This window comes from Hemiscyllium ocellatum, chromosome 22 (genome assembly GCF_020745735.1).
Source record: "Hemiscyllium ocellatum isolate sHemOce1 chromosome 22, sHemOce1.pat.X.cur, whole genome shotgun sequence".
Classification (NCBI taxonomy): domain Eukaryota; kingdom Metazoa; phylum Chordata; class Chondrichthyes; order Orectolobiformes; family Hemiscylliidae; genus Hemiscyllium; species Hemiscyllium ocellatum.
In genome coordinates, this window is record NC_083422.1 from 29,651,684 (window position 1) to 29,674,432 (window position 22,749).

The 22,749-nt window shown below is 40.0% G+C and overlaps 1 protein-coding gene across 2 annotated transcripts in view; it reads right to left on the minus strand.

The window, feature by feature from the left end:
• dock1 (dedicator of cytokinesis 1) overlaps positions 1 to 22,749 on the minus strand; it is a 594,554-nt gene that overhangs the window by 394,827 nt on the left and 176,978 nt on the right. For both annotated transcript variants that reach the window (XM_060841973.1, XM_060841974.1), the window contains exon 25: positions 20,714 to 20,820. In XM_060841973.1, the coding sequence (XP_060697956.1) occupies positions 20,714 to 20,820 (107 nt within the window). The remainder of the gene's footprint in view (positions 1 to 20,713; positions 20,821 to 22,749) is intronic.

Genomic DNA, 22,749 nt, shown 5'->3' on the forward strand with positions numbered 1-22,749 from the left:
GACAACCTCCAAAATTTTGCTGATAATTGAAGGTAGAATGATGGCATTGTTATTGAAAGGAATGAATTCAGCCTGCTTTTGTAGACTTGGCATGCTTGAGCAACTTTCCACATTGTCAGGCTAGCATTGGGATTCTAGTGAAGAAGCCTGGCTGGGAGTTAGGCTAGTTCTAGAACACATCTTTATTTCTTAGCAATTGCATTTGCAGTATCCAGTACATTCAGACATTTCTTAAAATGAAGTGGAGTGAATCAAATTGGCTGAAGACTGACGATGCTGGAAACCTCACAAGGAGGCAGAGATGGATCAACAGCTTTTAACTGAAGATCACAAAGGAAACATAGTACAGAAAGAGGCTATTCAGCCTCACTAATCCCCATCAGTACTCCATGTTAGCCTGCTCTTATCTTTCCAAATTTAAATTTACCATCACAACTCTCTATTTTCTTATGCTTGTCCATTCTTCTCTTAAATGTATTGCTATGGTCACTTGACTTTGCATTAGCAAAACAAAGGAGCTGGTCATTGACTTCAGGAAATGGAACGGAGGGCATGTGGAGATGTTGAGAGGGTCAAGGTTCCTGGGAGTGACAATCAGTAACAATCTGCCCTGGTCCACCCACATTGACACTATGATCAAGAAAGACAGAAGTGCCTCTACTTCCCCAGAAGACTAAGGAAATTCAGCATGCTCATAATGACTCTTACAAATGTTTATAGTCGCATCTGGATACAACACAGCATGGTGTGGCAACTGTAGTTCTCAAGACTGCAGGAAACTACAGAGTTGTGAACACAGCCCAGTCCATCACAGCCTCCTCTCCATTGACTTCATCTATACTTCATTTTGCATCGGAAAAGCAACCAACACCAAAGACCCCTCTACTCCAGTTATATTCTCTTCCACCGCTTTCCATCAGGCAGAAGGTATACAATCTGAAAATACAAACAAACAGATTCAAGAACAGCTTCTTCCCCACTGTTACCAAACATTTGAATGGACCTCTTAAATGTTAACACTGATCTCCCTCTGCACCATCTCAGTAGTTGTAACACTGTATCCTGTTCTGCAAGCCTGATGTATTTGTGCAATATGAGCTGCCGAGAAAGCACATAACATTTTTCATTGTATCTCAGCACACGTGAAGGTAATGGATCAATTTTTTTTTAAAAGCGTTCCCTTTGCCTTGAGGTGAGACAAGATATTCTAAAAATAGGGATAGAGAAGTCACAATATACACCAAGTTTGTTATGGGATCAAAATGCCACCAGGAATAGAAACTGAAAAGAAATCTACTGAAATACTAAATGTCAGTATTATCACTTCACAGCATCTCAGAAAAAAAAGGCAACTGCTTCCTGAGAAGCACAGACAAAGATGATACTGCTGTATAGAAGCAAAAAAGGACTATTTTTCACAAACAACTAAGCAGGATGCTGCTTCTTCCAAAAAAATACAAAACATGGACGGACATAGACTAATGCGCCAAGGAAGGTTGGTACCTGGTAACCAGCTACAGGGTTCCTTGCTTCCATTTAACCTGATGCCAGGAGACTTATTTGGTTCTGGAATCAAGGTTGAAAACACTCAGCGTCATTCTGTCGCTTCTGGATACCACAGCTAAGTCTGTTCTGCTGGTGGAACTTTGGCTGTTGCTTGACTGGTCTGAGAAAAAGCTCTCAGTTTCAAAATAAGTCCTCAGATATGAGTGAGGAAGATTTTACATGGCCAATGTAACATGGTGTGCCATTGTTGTTTCCAGTGTCATTTTTCAAAATGTGTTAAAGGAACTACTGTTTAGCTTTTATTTGATGGGAAAAGCAAGTTAAGAATAATAAATACTAACCATCTTTCTCTCTCTCTGGATTCGCATTCCACCTACTACTTAATCTTTACCCATCCCATCTCGGCTTCAGCACGTATACCACCTTTGCCTACCTACAATCAGTTCCGAAGAAGAGTCACTGAACCCGAAACATTAACACTGCTTTCTCTCCACAGATATTGCCAGACTAGCTGAGTTTCTCCAGAAATTTATGTTTTTACTAATAATTCATGAATTTTACATATACACTTGGAAAGCATACTTTATTCAGCTTGCACACTTAATATCCTCACTTATAGGAAGTATGTTGTTCCATTCAGATTGCAGGCGATGATCAAGTTTCTTGCTGTGTATAATTCCTCTAGATTCAATGTTTACTCTTCCACTTGTCACATTACCAAATGGTCAATCAAAAGAGACAAAGAAGAAACACCCACGAATCGCCTAGATGTTTTCCTATGACACCGCACTTCGGCCCCAATAGGTTAAAAACAGGTTGAAGGGGCTCTGTCCTCGGGTTTTTACTTCCCCCTCCCATTGCCTTTCACTATGAGGGAGAACCTGCCATGCAAGTCTGTCCCAGTCTACTTCACTGTGATGCTGACTTGGTGCATATGCTTCCCAGTTTTTAAATAGGCCAACACACTTCTTAGTACTCTTTGTTAAATCAACTCTTGTTTATAGTTGTATAATTCCTAGGTTGTATACACCTTTTAGGCACAAATGTTCACAGTTCAGAGGTACTTGAAGGACCACCCCTCCCCACTCATCAAAAGATGACCTGATACCCTCTGCAATAAAAAGTGCCCTGAACTCTGAGGCCTCCTGGGACCATATCTTCAGGGTACTTCAGTCAAAGGGGGCCTCTGACTATCTAAGAAAGAATGCACTGACAACAAGCATGCTAAAAGATCTAATCTTCACTCTCTGGGTTCCCGACACCAGGAATGCCAAAACCTGATTTCAATAGGGACAGCTGGCATATAACTGGATAGATGCCTCTGGGTACTGTGAATTAGCAAATTAAGGAGCTATCCAAATCTCACACCTGCAAAAATTAGCAATGTCGAATTAATTAGCAGAATCTGGATGATTTCTTCTGGCATGTGGGACACAGCCGAGACATTTTCTCTCAAAGCAAAAATCAGAGCCCAAGTGATTAATTCCATTTTAAACCAAATGTAATAGTTTAGACTGGCTAGCTTTATTTGGATTAATTTACACTGGAATAGGAATACCTTAATCTTGTTTCAATTTGGAATTTCAAACGATTAGTATAAAGTTAATATGAGTTAGCATCATTGACTGTGGTATATGAACCAAATTGAATCCTCAGACAGACTGATTAGATATGCATCTCTCCTCTCTGCCTCATTGGTATTATTCCCACATTTATTCCAAGGGCAGACATTTTTCCCTTGTGCCCTGCTGAATGCTCAATGGTAATATCAATCAATTGAGCCAAGAACAAGTAACAAAGGGCACCTTTTTTTTAATTCAACCTATTTTTCGCAACAAACTGTTCATATATGTTATTACACACCTCTGGAGCAGGCGGGATTTGAACACGCACATCATGGTTAAGGGTTAGGGAGACTACCACTAATCCTACATGAGGACCACGAAGGGCTGCTTAAATGCTCCCTCTGATTAAAATCTTAAGGATCTAATTGACAAGACATATAGGCTCATAGAGTCATAGAAATGTACAGCGTGGAAACACACCCTGCGGTCCAACCTGTCCATGCCGACCATCCAAATGCCTCTTAAATGTTGCAATTGTACCAGCCTCCACCACTTCCTCTGGCAGATCATTCCATACACCTGGGGTGGCACGATGGCTTAGTGGTTAGCACTGCTGCTTCACAGCACCAGGGTCCCAGGTTCAATTCCAGCCTCAGGTGACCGTCTGTGTGGAGTTTGCACATTCTCCCAGTGTCTGCGTGGGTTTCCTCCGGGTGCTCTGGTTTCCTCCCACAGTCCAAAGATGTGCAGATCAGGTGAATTGGCCATGCTAAATTACTCATAGCGTTAGGTGCTTAAGTCAGAGGGAAACGGGTCCCGGTGGGTTACTTTTCAGAAGGTCGATGTGGGCAGGTTGGGCCGAAGGGTCTGTTTCCACACTGTAGGGAATCTAATCTAGGCCCTCTAGTTCTGGACTCCCCCACACCAGGGAAAAGACTTTGCCTATTTCCAAGCCCCTCATAATTTTGTAAACCTCTATAAGGTTACCCCTCAGCCTCCGACATTCCAGGGAAAACAGCCCCAGCCTGTTCAGCCTCTCCCTATAGCTCAAATCCTCCAACCCTGGCAACTTTTCTGAACGCTTTCAGTTTCACATCTTTCCAATAGGAAGTAGACCAGAATTGCACGCAATATTCCAACAGTGACTTAACCAATGTCCTGCAGCTACAACCTGACCTCCCAACTCCTGAACTCAATACTCTGGCCAATAAAGAAAAGCATACCAAAAGCCTTCTTCACTACCCTATCCACCTGCAACTCCACTTTCAAGGAGCTATGAACCTGCACTCCAAGGTCTCTTTGTTCAGCAACACTCCCTAGGACCTTACCATTAAGTGTATAAGTCCTGCTAAGATTTGCTTTCCCAAAATGCAGCATCTTACATTTATATGAATTAAACTCTATCTGCCAGTTCTCAGCCCATTGGCCCATCTGGTCAGGATCCCATTGTAATCTGAGGTAACCTCCTTTGCTGTCCACTACATGGCCAATTTTAGTGCCAGCTACAAACTTATTAACTATACTGGTTAGGCTCACATCCAAATCATTTATATAAATGATTAAAAGAAGTGGAACCAGCACTGCTCCTTGTTGGACACCTTTCATGTCTAAATAAATTTCTCACATGTAAGCTGTTCCTCCAAGATATTCAAAAGTTCTGATATTCTTTGCTAATAGGTAATTACCATACTCCGTGTTTTTGCCAGTCCCAGCTCTGTTGGTTGCTGTATATCTTTGAGCCAGAGGGTCTAACTTCCACTCCAGAGACCAGAGTTAAAAAATCAAGGTTGACAATCCTAGGTTTCTTTCACTCTCAGCAGGATGTTAAACATCACACAGCTCTATTTTGTGGAATAGTTCAGACTTGGAAGTTCTCCCTGGTTTTCTGGCTAACAAAGTCAACATCACTAAAATCATTTATTCAGCATTATCACATTCCTGTTTGTAGGTGTTCACAGCATGCTAATTAGTTGTGACATTTCCTCCATTATATAACTTATAAAATTTTAACAAATATTCAACTGGCTATAATGTGGAATATCCCAAATTTATGAAAGGTCACTACAGTAAATATTTTACTAAACAGCACTTATGGGACCAGGAGTGCACTGATGGATCAAATATTCCAGTTCATCAAGAGGCCCACATAATGTACAAACACACAATTAAATAATAGAAATGTAATGCAGAGGTATATACATCACTTTATTTACAGCATAAGTCACTTAAAAAAAAATGAAACTCTGCCTTTAATAAAGCTTATTAGTGGACAGCCTTCACACTTTTAGCTGACTACTCTAGCATTGTGGAGATTGCTATAATATTTGAGGTATATAATTTTTGCTTGTTTATCAAGAATCCAATTTCGTAAGCTGCTGTTTAAAACAAAGTTTGTTGTGCTTAAATACAATTCTTTCCTCATTTTATTTCAACACCATGAGTCCTCAGACCCCAGAGATCCAAGTTATCTTGGCTTTCAGTTACAGACATACAAACTTTGCGACAAAAATCCTAAAAGGGTGTCCCAGCATCAGCATCTTAGTCTGTAAAAGAGCAGTTTCAAAGCTGGTCATATAGCTTCAGGAGTCTGGTGTCAGACATTCAAGTAGCATGTCCTGTCCAGTGGAGTTGGTTTTGAGTGATTTGATAGAGATACTGGGCACGTGAATGCTGGGTTGCCTGTCTTGCCAGCTGACTTGGAGAACCTTGCAAAGGTATCAGTGATACTTCTCAACTGTTTTGAAGTGCCTATTGTGCACTGTCCAAATCTCCAAAGCACATAGGAGCATTGACGAAATGGCCTTCTTAATTAAACAAGCAAAAAACTAAGTTTTTTTTCGAACCAGCTCCCATCGGATAATAACTTGCCTCATCAAACAAGATGAATGGTGAGATCCTGGAAAATGTATGTCATTTTATATATCTTGAAAGCTTTACCTCAAGGAAGTTAGACATAAATGACAAAATCTGTCATAAGTTCCGATATGCCAGCTCAGTCAGCAGCCAACTTAGAAAAGAATATTTGAGGATCAGGATGTTAAACCCAAAACTAAGGTTGCAGTTTACCAGAAAGTGGCGATTGTGTTAAAATTTAAGTATAATGTTGGAGTCACAGTACAAAATGGCATGATGAAAGACAGATGCTGTGCAAGTTGATCATGAGAAGTAAACAAGATAGATCAGAGGTGCCATCAATTAATCTTATGCCATAGTGGCTGTTGAGTGGAGACATATGAAATAGAGACAGTCCAACGTACCAGTAAACATAAAAATCATTCATGAGGAAAACAATGACAAAAACTTTTCCAAGTTTGAATCTGCAAATAATCAAACAAACCATATAAAGTTTTTCAGAAGACCACCTTTTCATTGGCACAAAAGATCATTTGAATTATTCAACAACAACCTGTGCCAATCGTGACTCTGTTAGTAAAGTTCAGCCTCTTGAGTTATAAGGTTCTGGTTCAAGTCCCATTCCAGGACTCTCATGCAAAACCCAAAGCTGACAATCCAGTGCTACTGAGGGAGCACTGAAGACCCATCTACTTGCTTGGTTAGACTTAAAGGTCCTAAGTCAGTACTTCAAAGAAGAGAAGAGTTTTACAAGCTATTCTGCTGTAATGTGTTCTCTGCGAACCCACGCAATAGAAAATTGTGCTATGGAAAATCACACTGTACAAGATCGCTATAGAAAATCACTATCCCCATTCAGTCGAAAGTTCACATTATCCAAACAGCTTCCACAATTCGTCAATTGAGTTATAGCCAATTCATGTTATTGAAACATGTATTATACCAGGACAACCTTTACTGGTAATCTCAGTGATCCCCTCAATCAACATTACAAAAATATTATTTCAATATGACCGCACTGTTTGTAGGTATTATTATATGCATATTGGCTCCCACATTTTACAACACAACAACCAAACTTCAAAGTACTTTACTGCTCATAAAATGCTTGGAGACATTCAGGAGTCTTGAAAGTACTCTGTAAATGCAAGCTTTCCTTTTGAATAGAAAATTGTATTTCTAATATATCGGTGAAATAATTGTTTGGAAACTAACACTGAGGTCTAGCATTTTTAAAAGAACAGAATAATAAATAAAATACTGCTTCATTTGAGAAATATTATGGAAATGCAAATTATTAGCTCGGCGCAACATAGCATCTCAGTGTGCAAAAATACCTTTTGTTTAATGTTTGACAGGAAACGATAAATTAGTAGACAAAGAGCAGAAGGAAGGGAGCAAAATATACCAGTTCCTCTGAGAAATATAGATAGAAGTAACACAGAAGAGGTCAATGGGTAACCAGATTTTTAGAGGACATGGGTGCTGTTGTTGATGGGGAAGTCCTGATGGTGAATAAACAATGAAATCGCCTGTTAAAGAACAGATGTTTTTGAGCATAAATGCAGAGCTAAACACCAGACCTTGTAAAAACTTCGCTGCTGAACAAGAATTTCAGTAGATAAGAGGTAGAGTGTGCAAGAGTGAAAGTGGGAGTGCACAAGGGAGACAGAGGGAAGTCCTGGGTCTGAATGAGAATGTAAGACATGATGTTTCAGATTTCAAGTGTATAAAGGACAGCGATTAAGGAGACAATATTGCTTAAGATGTTGATTATGTCCTGCTCTAAAATGGAACTCAAACAAATGAGGAAGAATTAACCACTCTCAGCACAAGTTCTGTATATCTCAACCTTCATCGACATGCCTGCTACATGCAGTTGAACTCGCATTGATCTTATAATGGCCTTGATAAATCAATAACCTAAATTTTTTTTTGTATTTCAAAGGAATCTTTCCAGGTAAGATTTCCAGGTTTACCTATCGTCTCAAGTATGATGCATGATGATGTCAATTAACAATGATTGACAGATATAATTGATTCCACAGATATAAGACTGAGATTGATTAATAACTTAGCATTATGCATCCTCAAATGTTTGATTAATCTTAACAGAACATTGTCAAAAAAATTATATCTGTTGAGAATTGTATACAAGTAACAAAGAATATAATCTAAGTACACCTATGTCAGCCCATTTTCTTTTGACCTGAAAAAGGCATCTTAGTCAGGTAAAAAGGCACCTTCACATCATACAATTCCTGACGCAGAGTGGAATTTTGTTCCTATACAGTAGTATAAGAGAAGTTTGCATGCAACAAAGCTAACTAGGAACCTATTAAATCAGCTGCACAACTGAAGCTTGTTAACAGTAATCCCAAAATTGTAATTTTTGCATATATCATTCCACAAATATTGTTACATTAGAACAGGAAGCATGCAAATTTAACTGTGTGGAGTTCTATTACAATACTTGAAAGCACAGAATTAAAAGGATGTTCTCCTTACACGCGCTTTGAATCAATTCCACTGAAGTGAGTCGGAAAAATAGACAAATTTGTAAAAACCTGAGCAACATTTACTACATTAAAATTAGATGATATGCATACTTTAACCAATATGCAATTTAAGCATCTTGGAACATTAAATACTTTCCTCACACCGAACAATAATTTCATGTCCTTCTTAATTTATAACAAACTCCAAAACTCTTGATCATTTATATTGTAGTGAATGTTTTTACTATCTAGAACAAATTAGAACTTAAATGAAATAATTCAACCGCAGTGACAGATAACATACAAGAGCATATGAATTAGGAGCAGAAGCAGATCAGTCAGCTGATGGGATTGTTGCCTCAACTCCACTTTCCTGCCTATGTTGATATCACTGAACATACAAACAAGGAACAAGAATAGGCCAGATGGCATTTCAAACTCGCTCCACCATTCAATAAGATCATCTGCTCTAATTTTAACCTCAAGTCTATCTTCCTGTATACATCCATTAATCTTTCATTTCCTTGCTTATCAAAAATCTACTATCACTTTAAAAAATATTCAAATTTTCTAGATCCACTACCTTTTGAAGGAAGGAGTTTCAAAAACACACAAGCATCTCAGATTCTTTTCCTTATTTGTTTTAAATGGGTGGTCATTATTTTTAAACTAAGATCCCTAGTTCTAGATTTCCCTAAAAGAGAAAAAATCCTTTCAACATTCATCCAGTCAAGTCACCTCAGAATTTCATATTTCAATTAAGTCACCTATCATTTTTTTAAAACTCAAGAAGATACAGGTCTTGGTCTTTCTTTTATAAGGTATTATTTCTTTCTTTATTATAGGCATTAGCCTAGTAAACATTCCCTGAAATGTTTCCAATTCTCAAGGGATAGCATTAGCCGCCAGAGGTCATTGTACACATTGGTAGCAATGACATAAGTAGAAAAAGGAATGAGTTCTGACAAAGTGAAATTAGGAAGTTAGGCAAAAGGTTAAAAAGGAGGACCTCAAAAGGTAGTAATATCTGGATTGCTCCTGGTGCCACGTGTGAGTGAGATAAGGAATAGGAGGATAATGAAGTGCTGATGAATGCAGGGCTGAGGAGCTGATGCAGGGAGCTAGGATTCAGATTTCTGTATCATTGGGATCAGTTCTGGGGCAGAGGTGACATGCACATGAGGAACGAGTTGCTCATGAACTGGAGGGGGACTAATATCCCAGCGGGGAAATTTGGGAGGATTTAAACTAATCTGGCAGAGAGGTGAAACTCCAAATGGTAGTGAGGCAAAAAGAGAAATTTGAAGCTAAAGCAGAAGTTAAAGAGAGCAATAGACAGACAGGCAAGAGCACAACAAATAATGAGGGAAGACTGATGAATGAAACTGTATTTATTTCAAAGTAAGAAGCCGGACATATAAGGCAGATGAACTCAAGGCATCGATGAGAACATTGGACTGGGATATCATAGCTATTACAGAACCATGGTTGAAGGAGGGACAAGACTGGCAGAGTAAGTGGTCGGGGAAGGCACAATTACAACATTTAAGACGACATTTGGACAGGTTTTCATAGCACCACACTCTTCAACTCTGATCTCCAGCATCTACAGTCCTCACTTTCTCGTAGTTCATTATGACCTTACTGTGAAACCTCTTCCAAGAATGCCTACCTTGAAGGTCTCTCCTCCTCCCTCTATGAGGATCTCAATGAGTCTCTCTCACACTGCACCCTCCAGGTCGTCATCCTCAGCACCTGCCTACTGAACGGACTGATCCCACACAGATTTCGGACTATATTCAGACCATCACAATTTGAACCTGACCAGGACAACCAGTACATACAACAAATCCAAAGCCTCCAGAAACTATTCTTCTTCTGGATCCTCCACTCCACATTTGCAGCAATGTGGATTTCACCAGTTTCCTCATTTCCCCTCCTCCCACCTTCTCCCAGATCCAACCTTTCAACTCTGCACCACTCTCCTGAACCATCCTACCCGTCCATATTCCTTTCCACCTATCCGCTCCACCATCCTCTCGAACCAATGCCATCACCCCCCACCTTCCTCTACTTATGGCATTCCCAGCTATCTTCCTCCCAGTCTCACCCTCCCTCCCTTTATCTCTCAGCCCCCTTGGGCCACCTCCACATTCCTGATGAAGGGCTTATGCTCGAAACCTCGACTCTCCTGCTCCTCGGATGCTACCTGACTGGCTATGCTTTTCCAGCACCACACTCTTCGACTCTGATCTCCAGTGTCTGCAGTCCTCACTTTCTCCAAGTTGAGGGATAGTAAAGGTTTAGAGGGATGCGGGCCAAATGCAAACAATGGGGCTTGCTCAGTTTAGAAAATCTGGTCAACATGGATATGTTGGGCCAAAGGGCCTGTTACCATGCTGTATGTATCTATAATGTAAATACAGTGATCAGTACTGCACACATTATTCCAAAAATGGTCTCACCAATGCCCTGTATAATTGAATCATTAATCCTTTACTCTTGCATTCAATTCCCCTTGCAATAAAATAGAAGATTCCATTATATTTTTTGATCACTTGCTGTACTTGCATACTACATTCTGTGATTCATGTATTGGGACACCCAGATCTCTCTGCATCTCAAAGCTCTACAGCTTTTACTTAGATAATAGGTTTCTTTTTTATTCTTTCTGTTAAAATGGTCAATTCTACACATTCCCACATCATATCACTTGTCAAATTATTGACTACTCACTTAACCTGCCTACAACCCTTTATGCGCTTCTTTTGTCATTTTCAAGCTCATGTTCCTACCTATCTTTCTCATCAGTAAATTTAGCTTCCATACTTTTAATTCCTTTATCCAAATAATTCATGTAAATTGTTAAGGTTGAGGCCCCAGTACCAACGTCAGTGCCAGTCTAAAAAAAAGACCCACTTAACCCAATTCTCTGCTTCCTGTTAACCAGCCAAATGTCTATCCAGGCCAAAATGTTATTCATTAGGTTCTATTTTCTGCAATACCTTCTGACGTGGCACTTCACAAATGCATCCTAGAAATCTAAATACAACACATTCACTGCTTTCCCTTTTAGCACAGCACAAATTACGTCTTGAAAGAATTCTGATAAATTTGGACAGCATGTTTTGCCTTTGGCAAATCCATATTGATTCTGCCTGATTATCCTGAATTTATTCAAGTGACCTGTTATAACATCTTTAACAACAGCTTCTAATGAGTTATACTAGCTATTTTCCAACATAAAGGAATCTTCTCCAAATCTAATGAGTTTTGGAAATAAAAAACAAACGCATCAAAACATCAAGAGAGAGATGAGGAAACTTTATTTTCTCTCAGAGGGTTATTGGTCTTTGGAATTCCTTTTTTCAAAAGGCAGCAGACGCAGAATCTTTAAATATTTTTTAAAGAAGAGGTAAATAGACTCTTGATCACCAAGGGGATGAAAGAATATCAGGGATATGCAGGAATATATTTAAGTCATAAGATATTAGGAGCAGAATTAGGCCATTTGGCCCATCAAGTCTGCTCCGCCATTTGATTATGCCTAATATGCTCAACCCCATTTTCCTGCCTTCTCTCCATATCTCTTCAACCCATTACCACTTAAAATCTGTCTAACTCCTCCTTAAATTTACTCATTGTCCAAAGCATCCACTGCACTTTGGGGTAGTGAACTCCACAGATTCACAACCCCTTTGGGAGAAGTAGTTTCTCCTCAACTCTGTTTAAAATTTGCAACCCCTTATCCAAAGCCTATGACTTCTCATCCTAGAATGCCCCACAAGAGAAAGCATCGGTTCCACATCTATTTTATCCATACCTTCTATCATCTTGAATACCTCAATTTTATGTCCCCTCATTCTTCTAATTTCCAGAGAATATAGGCATAAACTGTTCAATCTCTCTTCATGCAACAAACCCTCATCAGTGGGGTCAATCGATTGAACCACTCTGAACCGTCTCCAATGCCACTACATCTTTCCACACACAAGGGGACCAAAACTGTGCACAATATTCCAGGTGTGGTCTCACCAATACCTTGTATAGATGCAATTTATACTTCCTTACCTTTGTATCCTATTCCTTTAGCTATAAAAGCCAACATTTCATTCACTTTCTTTGTTATCTGCAAACTAGCTTTCCGTGACTCATGAATGAGTATACGTAGGTCCCTCTGCACCACAGCACCCTAAAAGTTCTCCCCATTAAGATAATAGGTCGCCTTCCCAGTTCTTCAGCCCAAATGCATGACCACACACTTTTCCATATTAAACTCCATCTTACCATACTTTGGCCTACTCTCCTAACACATCTCTATCTAATTGTAAGGTTATATCCTCATTGTAATTTACAGTCCCACCTATTTTTGAGTTGTCGCAAATTTAGCTATAGAGCCTTCTCTCCCTGTATCCAAGTCATTAACTTAAATTGTAAATAGCTGGGTTCCAAGGACCGATTCCTGTGGGACCCACTAATTATATCTTGCCATCCAGAGAAAAAAAATTATCTCTGTCTTCTGTCCATCAGCCAGTCATCTATCCAGGTGAATAAATTACCCCTATTCCCATATAATCCAATGTGGTGAATTAAGCTTTTGTGCAGCACCTTATCAAATGTCTTCCAAAAGTCCAAATAAATTAAACCTACAACATCCCCATTATCTACTTTGCTCATTACAGTTGAGGTTAAAATCAGATCAGCTATATTTTTCATTAGTTGAGCAGGCTGGAAGCGCTGAGCGACTTATTCCTGTTCCTTGTTTGCATATTTATTTTTAGAAAAGTAACTAATGAGACAGATTAATATACTAGGATGAAATCCATCAGGACCTGCAGACTTCTCAACTCACAGCTTCAACAATTTACTCAGTACTTCCTTGGTAATTATAATTTTCTTGAGTTCCTCTCTTTCTTTCAATTCCTGATTTGCAGCTATTTCCAGGATGTTTCTTGCAGCTTTAGTGAAGGCTGATCCAAAATATCTGTTCAATTTGTCTACCAACTCTTTATTCTCCACTACTAATTTCCCAGCCTCACTTTCTTTATTGGATCAATACTTAGTTAATTTTTCTTTTTAAATATCTTAAGAATCTATCCCTGTTTTTATATTTTTAGCTAACTTTCTTTTGTACTCTGATTTTTCCTTCCTTAATCTTTTAGTAATGCTTTTTTTGATTTAATTATTCCTTTCTTTTACCTTCTGCTCACTCTTCTGACCTGCCACCTATCTTTGTACAATATATCTTTGCTTTAGAGTTTAATATTACCTTCGACTTTTTAAATTAACCTTAGATGACAGGCCCATCCTTTACAATTTTTCTTATTTATAGGAATGCATTAATTCAATGCTTCCTGGAATATCTCCTTAAATGTTTGCCATTGTATCTCTACTGATCCATCCGTTAGTCTAACCTGTCAGCTTACTTCTGCTAGCTCTGCCTCATAAACCCCACCCCACCCCCACCTCCAATTGCCCTTATTTAAATACAAAACAGTCGTTTTGAATCAACACTTCTCTCCCTTAAAAGTCGACAATCATTATGGTTGGTGCTACCTAGGAATGCTTTCACTATGAGTTCAGTAACCAAACTTAGCTTATTGGTCAAAGTCAGGTCCAGTATAGCCTTCTCTCTGGTTGGTTCCAAGCTGGTCTAAGAAATTGTCCTGAAAATGTTCAGTCAATTCCTCATCTACACTACTTCATCTGCATCTGATTTTTCCAGTCTTCGTGTAGCGTAAAATCTACCATGATAATCGTGAGACCCTTTCACAAGCTCTTGTTGTTTCCATCTTGAAACTCTATCCAACAATATATTGTCAGAGGGCCTGGACACTACTCACACAAGTAACCTCTTGCTTTTACCATTCCGCTTCCATATTTTAGTTTTCTGAATTTAGATCAACTTCCATTTTGTCAATGCTACCTTTAACTAACAGAGCCATTCCTTTCCCCTTTCCTAATCACCTGTCCTGACTAAAAATCACAGTCTTCAATATTCAAATCCCAATCTAGAGCATTCTGCAGATAAATGTATCTCTGGCGTGTAGATTACACTTATTTATCTCAATTTGTATTATTAGTTCATCTGCTTTGTTTCAAGTGCTACCTGAATTCAAATACAGTGCCTTACATTTTGTTCTTTTATTATACTGTAACCTCCAGTCTTATCTCCTGATTTGCTCTTTGATTTGAAGTCATAGACATTGACAGGAAGGGAACAATCATTTCCCACATTAAGTCCTTTCACTGTTGCCTTTTCCCCACACTTGGATTAACCACAAATTTCCAAATTTTGTCCCTTGTCCTCATTATTAGTTTAAAACGCTTCTCCAGTTCGGCATTCCTCAAAAACAAATCTCAGTCCGGTTCAGGTGTAGACCATCCTAATGGCACATATACCATTTTTCACAGTACAGTGGTTAGTGTCGCAGGAACTGGAGTCTTTTAGCCATGCATTCAGCTTTATAACATGGATCGCAGTATGCCAATTTGCAAGTGGCTCAGGTAATAGTCCTGACATTATTCAGAGATGATCAAGAACCATTGAGGTTCTACTTCTGAATTGGGCACCTAGTTCCTCATACAAGCTGGCAGAACTTCCTTCCTAGTTCTATATCTGTCATTGGTGTTTGCAAGGATCACAGAAAGCTCACCTCCAGTTCAGACCAGATAATCAGAACCCTGGCATCATGCAGCAAACAGGCCTGGCTGCAACTCTCATTCTTTCCTGCAACCAACACTGTCCATCCTTCTGACGATCCTGACCCCTACTGATCTACATTCCATTTGGCTCCCCCTGCTAAAATTCCTTCTTGTACCATGGTTCCATGATCATTTAGTTCATTCATTCCACAGACAAACAAGCTGAGAGAACCGTTTCGTAGAGGAATAAGACAGTTCTATTTTCTGGGTCTGTAGATTGAAAGAAGCAAAAATGGCCTTTAGTAGTGAAATACTCCTCTTGTCAGATGTGGGAGTTTAGGGAGAGAGTTTAGGTGTTCCTGAGGATTATATCTGCAATTAAATGCCACTGGTTGCGAATCCTATCAGATCAAATACATCAGGAGGCAATGAGAAATTTACAACAGCAAGGGGATGTGATGAATGGCAGTTATAGGAAGGGGGAAAATTCGCAGATACAGTCACGTAGATGGGTTAACTCCAGGAAAGGTAAGAGAGGTCGATTGCAAGTGCAGGAGGCTTCTGTGGCTATCCCCATTTCAAACTGGTATGCTGTTTTGGAAAATGTAGGGGGTGATGGATTCTCAGGGGAATGCAGCACAAACACCAAGTTTCTGGTATTGAGAATGGCCGCAATGCAATGTGGAGCACGTCGGGTTCCAAGAGATCAATTACGTTAGGGGACTCTCCAGTCAGAGGTGCAGACAGACATTTCTGTGGCCAGCAGTGAAAAATCAGAATCGTGTGTTGTTTCCCTGGTGCCAAGATCAAGGATGTCTCAGAGAGGGTGCAGAATGTTCTCAAGGGGGAGAGGTGCCAGCCGGAGGTCAATGTACATATCGGAACCAAAGGCATAGGAAGGGAAAAGGGCGAGATTTTGAAGGGAGATTATAGAGAGCTAGGCAGGAATTTAAAAAGGAGGTCCTCGAGAGTAGTAATATCTGAATTACTCCTGATGCTGCAAGCTAGTGAAGGCAGGAATAGGACAATAGAACAGATGAATGTATGGCTGGGGAGCTGGGAGAAGGATTTACATTTTTGAATCAGCAGAAGCTCTTTTGAGGTAGAAGTGATCGGTATAAGAAGGACAGATTGCACCTAAATTGGAAGAGGACTATATACTGGCAGGGAGATTTGCTAGAACTGCTCAGGACGATTTAAACTAGTAAATTTGGGGGTTGGGACCCAGGAAGATACTGAGGAAAGAGATCAATCTGAGACTAGTACAGTTTAGAACAAAGGCAAGTCAAACAGTCAGGGCAGGCAGGGACAAAATAGAAGAAGGTAGGACTGAAAAATTAAGCGGCATTTATCTCAATGCAAGAGGCCTAACAGGGAAAGCAGATGAACTCAGGGCATGATTAGGAACATGGGACTGGGAGATCATAGCAATTACAGAAACATGGCTCAAGGATGGACAGGACTGACAGCTTAATGTTCCAGGATACACATGTTACTGGAAGGACAGAAAGGGAGGCAAGACAGGAAGCGCTTTTGATAAGGGATAGCATTACAGCTATACTGAGAGAGGATATTCCCGGAAATACACCCTGGGAAGTTATCTGGGTGGAACTAAGAAAGAAAGAGATGATCACCTTATTGGGATAGTATCATCAACCCTCTAATAGTCAGAGGGAAATTGAGAAACAAATTTTTAAGGAGACCTCAGTTATTTGTTATGGTAGGGAATTTTAACTTTCCAAACATAGACTGGGACTACCATAGTGTTAAGATTTTAGATGGAGAGGAATTTGTTAAGTGTGCACAAGAAAGCTTTCTGCTTCGGTATGTGCACTTACTACAGAAGGTGCAAAACTTGATCTACTCTTGGGAAATAAGGCAGGGAAGGTGACTGAGGTGTCAGCAAAATTCTACTGGTTTTAAAACAGTAATGGAAAAGGATAAACCAGATCTAAAAGTTGAAGTTGGAGAAAGGCCAATTTTGATGGTATTAGGCAAGAACTTTCAAAAGCTGATTGGAGGCAGATGTTCACAGGTAAAGGGACAGCTGGAAAATGGGAAGCTTCAGAAATGAGACAACTAGAGTCCAGAGAAAGTATATTCCTGTTAGGGTGAAAGGAAAGACTGGTAGGTATAGGAAATGCTGGATGACAAGGTTAGCGGTACGGTGGCTCAGTGGTTAGCACTGCTGCCTCACAGCACCAGGGACTCGCATTCAATTCCCACCTCTGGCAACTGTCTGTGTGGAGTTTGCACATCCTCCCCGTGTCTATGTGGGTTTCCTCACACAGTCCAAAGATCTGCAGGTTAGGTGAACTGGCCACGCTAAATTGCCTGTAATGTTAGGTGTATGGGAATGTGTCTGGGTGGGTTGCTCTTGTTGGGCCGAAGGGCCTGTTTCCACACTGCAGGGAATCTAATCTAATCAGAAATTGAGGATTTGGTCAAGAAAAAGGAGGAAGCATATGTCAGGTATAAACAGGATAGATCGAGTAAATCCTTAGAAGAGTATAAAGTCAAGAGGAGTGTACATAAGAGAGAAATCTGGAGGGCAAAAAGGGGACATGACATAGCTTTGGCAAATAGAATTAAGGAGAATCCAAAGGGTTTTTACAAATATATTAAGGACAAAAAGGTATCTAGGGACAGATAAGGCCCCTCAAAGATCGGCAAGGCAGCATTTGTGTGGAGCCGCAGGAGATGGGTAGACACTAAACGAGCATTTTGCATCAGTATTTACTGTTGAAAAGGACATGGAAGATATAGAATGTAAGGAAATAGATGGCGATTTCTTGAAAAATGTCCAAATTACAGAGGAGGAAGTGCTGGCTGTCTTGAAACGCATAAAAGTGGATAAATCCCCTGAACCTAATCAGGTGTACCCTAGAACTCTGCGGGAAGCTGGGAAAGTGATTGCTGGGCCTCTTACTGAGATATTTGTGTCATCGACAATCACAGGTGAAGTACTGGAAGACTAGAGGTTGGCTAACGTGATGTCAATGTTTAAGAAAGGTGGTAAGGACAAGCCAAGGAACTATAGACCAGTGAGCCTGACGTCAGTGGGTAGGCAAGTTGTTGGAGGGAATCCTGAGAGACAGGACATACATGTATTTGGAAAGGCAAGGACTGGTTAGGGATAGTCAACATGGGAAATCATGTCTCACAAGCTTGATTGAGTTTTGTGAAGAAGTAACAAAGAGGATTGATGAGGGCAGAGCGACAGATGTGATCTATATGGACTTCAGTATGGCGTTTGACAAGGTTCCCATGGGAGACTGGTGAACAAGGTTAGATCTCAAGGAATACAGAGAGAACTAGCCATTTGGATACAGGACTAACTCAAAAGTAGAAGACGGAGTGTGGTGGTGGAGGGTTGTTTTTCAGACTGGACCTGTGACCAGTGGAGTGCTACAAGGATCAGTGCTGGGTCCACTACTTTTCATCATTTATATAAATGATTTGGATGTGAGCATAATAGGTATAGTTAGTAAGTTTGCAGATGACACCAAAATTGGAGGTGTAGTGAACAGCAAAGAAGGTTACGTCAGATTACAACAGGATCTTGATCAGATAGACCAATGGGCTGAGAAGTGGCAGATGGAGTTTAATTTAGATAAATGTGAGGTGCTGCATTTTGGAAAAGCAAATCTTAGCAGAACTTATACACTTAATGGTAAGGTCCCAGGGAGTGTTGCTGAACAAAGTGACCTTGGTGTGCAGGTTCATAGCTCTTTGAAAGTGGAGTCGCAGGTGGGTAGGATAATGAAGGCGGCATTTGGTATGCTTTCTTTTATTGGTCGGAGTATTGAGTACAGGAGTTGGGAGGTCATGTTGCAACTGTACAGGACAGTGTTAGACCACTGTTAGAATACTGCACACAATTCTGATCTCCTTTCTATCTGAAAGATGTTGTGAAACCTGAAAGGGTTCAGCAAAGATTTACAAGGATGTTGCCAGGGTTGGAGGATTTGAGCAATGGGGAGAGGTTGAATAGGCTAGGACTGTTTTCCCTGGTGCGTCAGAGGCTGTGGGGTGACCTTATAGAGGTTTGTAAAATCATGAGGAGCATGGACCGGATAAATAGACAAAGTCCTTTCCCTGGGATGGGGAAGTCCAGAACTAGAGGGCATACATTTAGGGTGAGAGGGCAAAGATTTTAAAAAAGACCTAAGGGGCAACTTTTTCACGCAGAGGGTGACATGTGTATGGAATGAACAGCCAGAGGAAGTGGTGGATGCTAGTACAATTATAATATTTAAGAGGCATTTGGATGGGTATATGTAGAGGTGGGGTTTGGAGGGACATGGGCCAGGTGCTGGCAGGTGGGACTAGATTGGGTTGGGATATCTGCTAGGCATGGATAAGTTGGACCAAAGGGTTGGTTTCTGTGCTGTACATCTCTGTGACTCTATGAATCCATAACCGCAGAGGCAGAACTCCTGTCCTGAGTCCTTGCCTACCTCACCTCATCCTCCAGCCCCTTGACCATATTGGAACACCCACTCTGAGGTCTGATCGCCTTCTGGTAAAAGAATCCAGGTGCCTCTCCATAAACTTTGAGCTGCAGTTAGTCAAACTGTAAATACTTAGCACAGATATGTTTTCCCTTGATCACAGTGGTATCTTTGAGTTCCAACAAACTGCAGCTTTTAAAAACACCTATACTGCCATTCTTCATGAATTTTTAATTAATTTAGTTACATTACTCATGCGTTTGTTGATTTTTGTATATTATATTAACTCTGTCACAAATGTGTATACTAATATTAAATTTTAAGAATAAAATAGGCTTTAACCAATTAACAAATACTCACTAAACAGTTAATTCCTCTTCCTGCCATAGAATAAGAATCAGCACCGATCAATCAGACCTCTGCTTTGTGCTGATGTCACTCTCCTTAGCTTTTTTAACTTTTGTTTTCTTTTGGGGGAAGTCGTGCCCACTGTGTCACACTCTGTTTTACCTAGTGTCCGTCTGCTCTCTTTCATGAGGTGTTTTATCTGGCACCTGTGCTTTCCCTTTCTTGCTGTGTTTTATTTGGTCTTGCGCGTTTTATCTGGTGTCCCCTCTCTCTCAATATTATATCTGCTGACCATTTTCTCTCTCTCGTGCTCTCTCTCTTGTTAATCAAAAACTAATCTACCAATGCCTTGAAAATATTCAGTGACCCAGTCTCTATTCTGGGGAAAAAGAGTTTCACTGACTAAGGACACTTGAGGGGAAAAGATGTATCATCACCTCTGACTTAAATTATTTATCCTTCATGTTTAAACTGTGCTCCCAAGTTCTAGTCTCTCTCATGAGGGGAAATATCTTTTTTTATCATCAAGATCGTCAAGTCCCATCAGGACCTTACACACTGCACATGGTTAATGCACTCTTCAGCTCTGGAGTTTCTCGACTTTTTAAAAAAAGAAATCCAGTGATGGGACTCGAAGCTGTTTACAGGCACACAAACATTTTCCTCGAGCTTAATTCTGCAGAAAACTGAAGAAACTGTGATGCCAAATATTGCTTTTCAAAGGTAATTTAATTAGCTCAATGCTAATTTCCTTCAAATCAACACAGTACTAGCAAATTCAAAATTTGAAAGATACCTTAGCAGGATAAAAATGCCACTTTAATTGCTAGAAAATCTTACTCACCATGCTGTGTGAAGAGGTCACTGTGCACTATTTCTATCAAACAGTACAGCTTCTGAAGCACAAGTCTGCCTGATGGAACTTTGTGGATAAAATCTGTAAATAGTTTACTGTACAAAAAAAAGCAATCATACAAGCCACAATTAAATTATGACCAAATTTAGGCCCTAAGTATACTATCAAAGAATACTTAATATTTTAAAATCCCTGAGGTTGACCACAAGAACGTCAGAACAATCATGTAATTTATCAAAAAATTCCAACACTACCAGACAACACAGCGAAAAGTACAACATAATTTTGTGATATGGCATTACTGGATTATAATTCTTATAACTCAATATTTAAAACTAAATGTTTGAAACACATATTCATATTTTTATAGTTAAAATATTTAAGGATGCTTTACTCTTTTAAATCTGACATTTTGAAGTCTATGCATGGATACCAAAACACAAAGCACATAGTTAAGAGTTTAAGTTTCAAACAAACAATTTTAAAAACATGCAACTCTTCATAAACTTTTCAAAGCTTGACAATTACTTTCTTTGCACATTTGAAACATTAGCAATTGCTATCTCAGCTGTCAAGTACCATAATAAACACCTCTCCATAAAAGATAAATTCCATAGAGGTCTATTTACAAATCTTCTATGGAATTAGTAGAACGGGCAATATTGAAAATACACATTACAAGAGAACATAGGTTAAAAATGGACCTACATTATTTTTACATTAGCTGTTATTTATGACCTGCCCATGTTAGTTCTGTTGGAGGCAGGAAACAAAATGTAGCGCCCTCATTTACATGACTATACAGTAAGTGAAGTATCTGCCAGCCAGCTGATTGTTTTGCACTTTGTTGAATGCAGAGACAATATACAGCTTTGCCAGTTTCCCTGAAGAGCAGATTTCTTAGAAGGTAACTACATCAAATTAAAGCTATTTAAAACTCAGTGAGGGGGAGCAGGGAAGGAGCAGGAGAAGGAGAAACAGACAAGAAAGGAGAGTGAGGTAGGAGATCCTGAGAAATAACCCACAGAAGGGAGGTGGTGACTAGGGAGATGAATTCATGCTGTAGAAAACCTAACAGAAAAGCCCAAAAAGTCTAATCAATTTGAGATGGTCAATGTCAGTGAATGCATTTCCACATGGCATCTCCCACTCCATTTCATGAGTCCCTTATTGTTCAATACACTACACCATTACGTATGACGAGTGCTACTACCCTGCGCACTTAAGGCACTCAACATTATACCCTCCTACTACATTGAGGGTAGTTTGTAAATTCCTTTCTCAAGATGGTCAGTCATGATTAGATTCCCTACAGTGTGGAAACAAGTCCACACCGACCTTCCGAAGAGCAACCCACCCAGACCCATTCCCCTACACCTAACACTATGGGCAATTCACCTAACTTTCACATCTTTGGACTGTGGGAGGAAACTGGAGCACCCGGAGGAAAGCCACGCAGACACAGGGAGAATGTGCAAACTCCACACAGTTAGTTGCCCGAGGCGGGAGTTGAACCTGGGTCCCTAGCGCTGTGAGGCAGCAGTGCTAACTACTGAGCCACTGTGTCGCCCAATGCAAGCCATTGAAACTGTTTATCAACACAGTAAGTGGTCAGGAGACCAATTATCTTCCATAGTACACCCTCAAGCAACCCTACAGATTCAAGTGTCATGTCACATCAGTCAGACAGTTTGACCATTGAAAAGACAACTTGTCTTTGTATTAAAAGAATCAATATTGCAATACTAGCAAAATCTGCAATACTTCTACCCAAGTCAAATCTAATCAGATAATGACTCCCATTTCTATTTCCAGGAAGAGAGGCCAGAAACTTGAAAGGCTTCATGACAGGAAATCAGGTGGGGCAACAACTAAGAAGAGCTTGCCAATCTATGAAATGGGTAGCAGAAAATATTTATTTTTGGATGGCACCTTGGATGCCCTGCTGCAATAAACACAGTAAAGGAATGGTTTGACAGATGCGGCAGTCTGAGTAATTCAAAATCTGGACCAGCTAGGTGCAG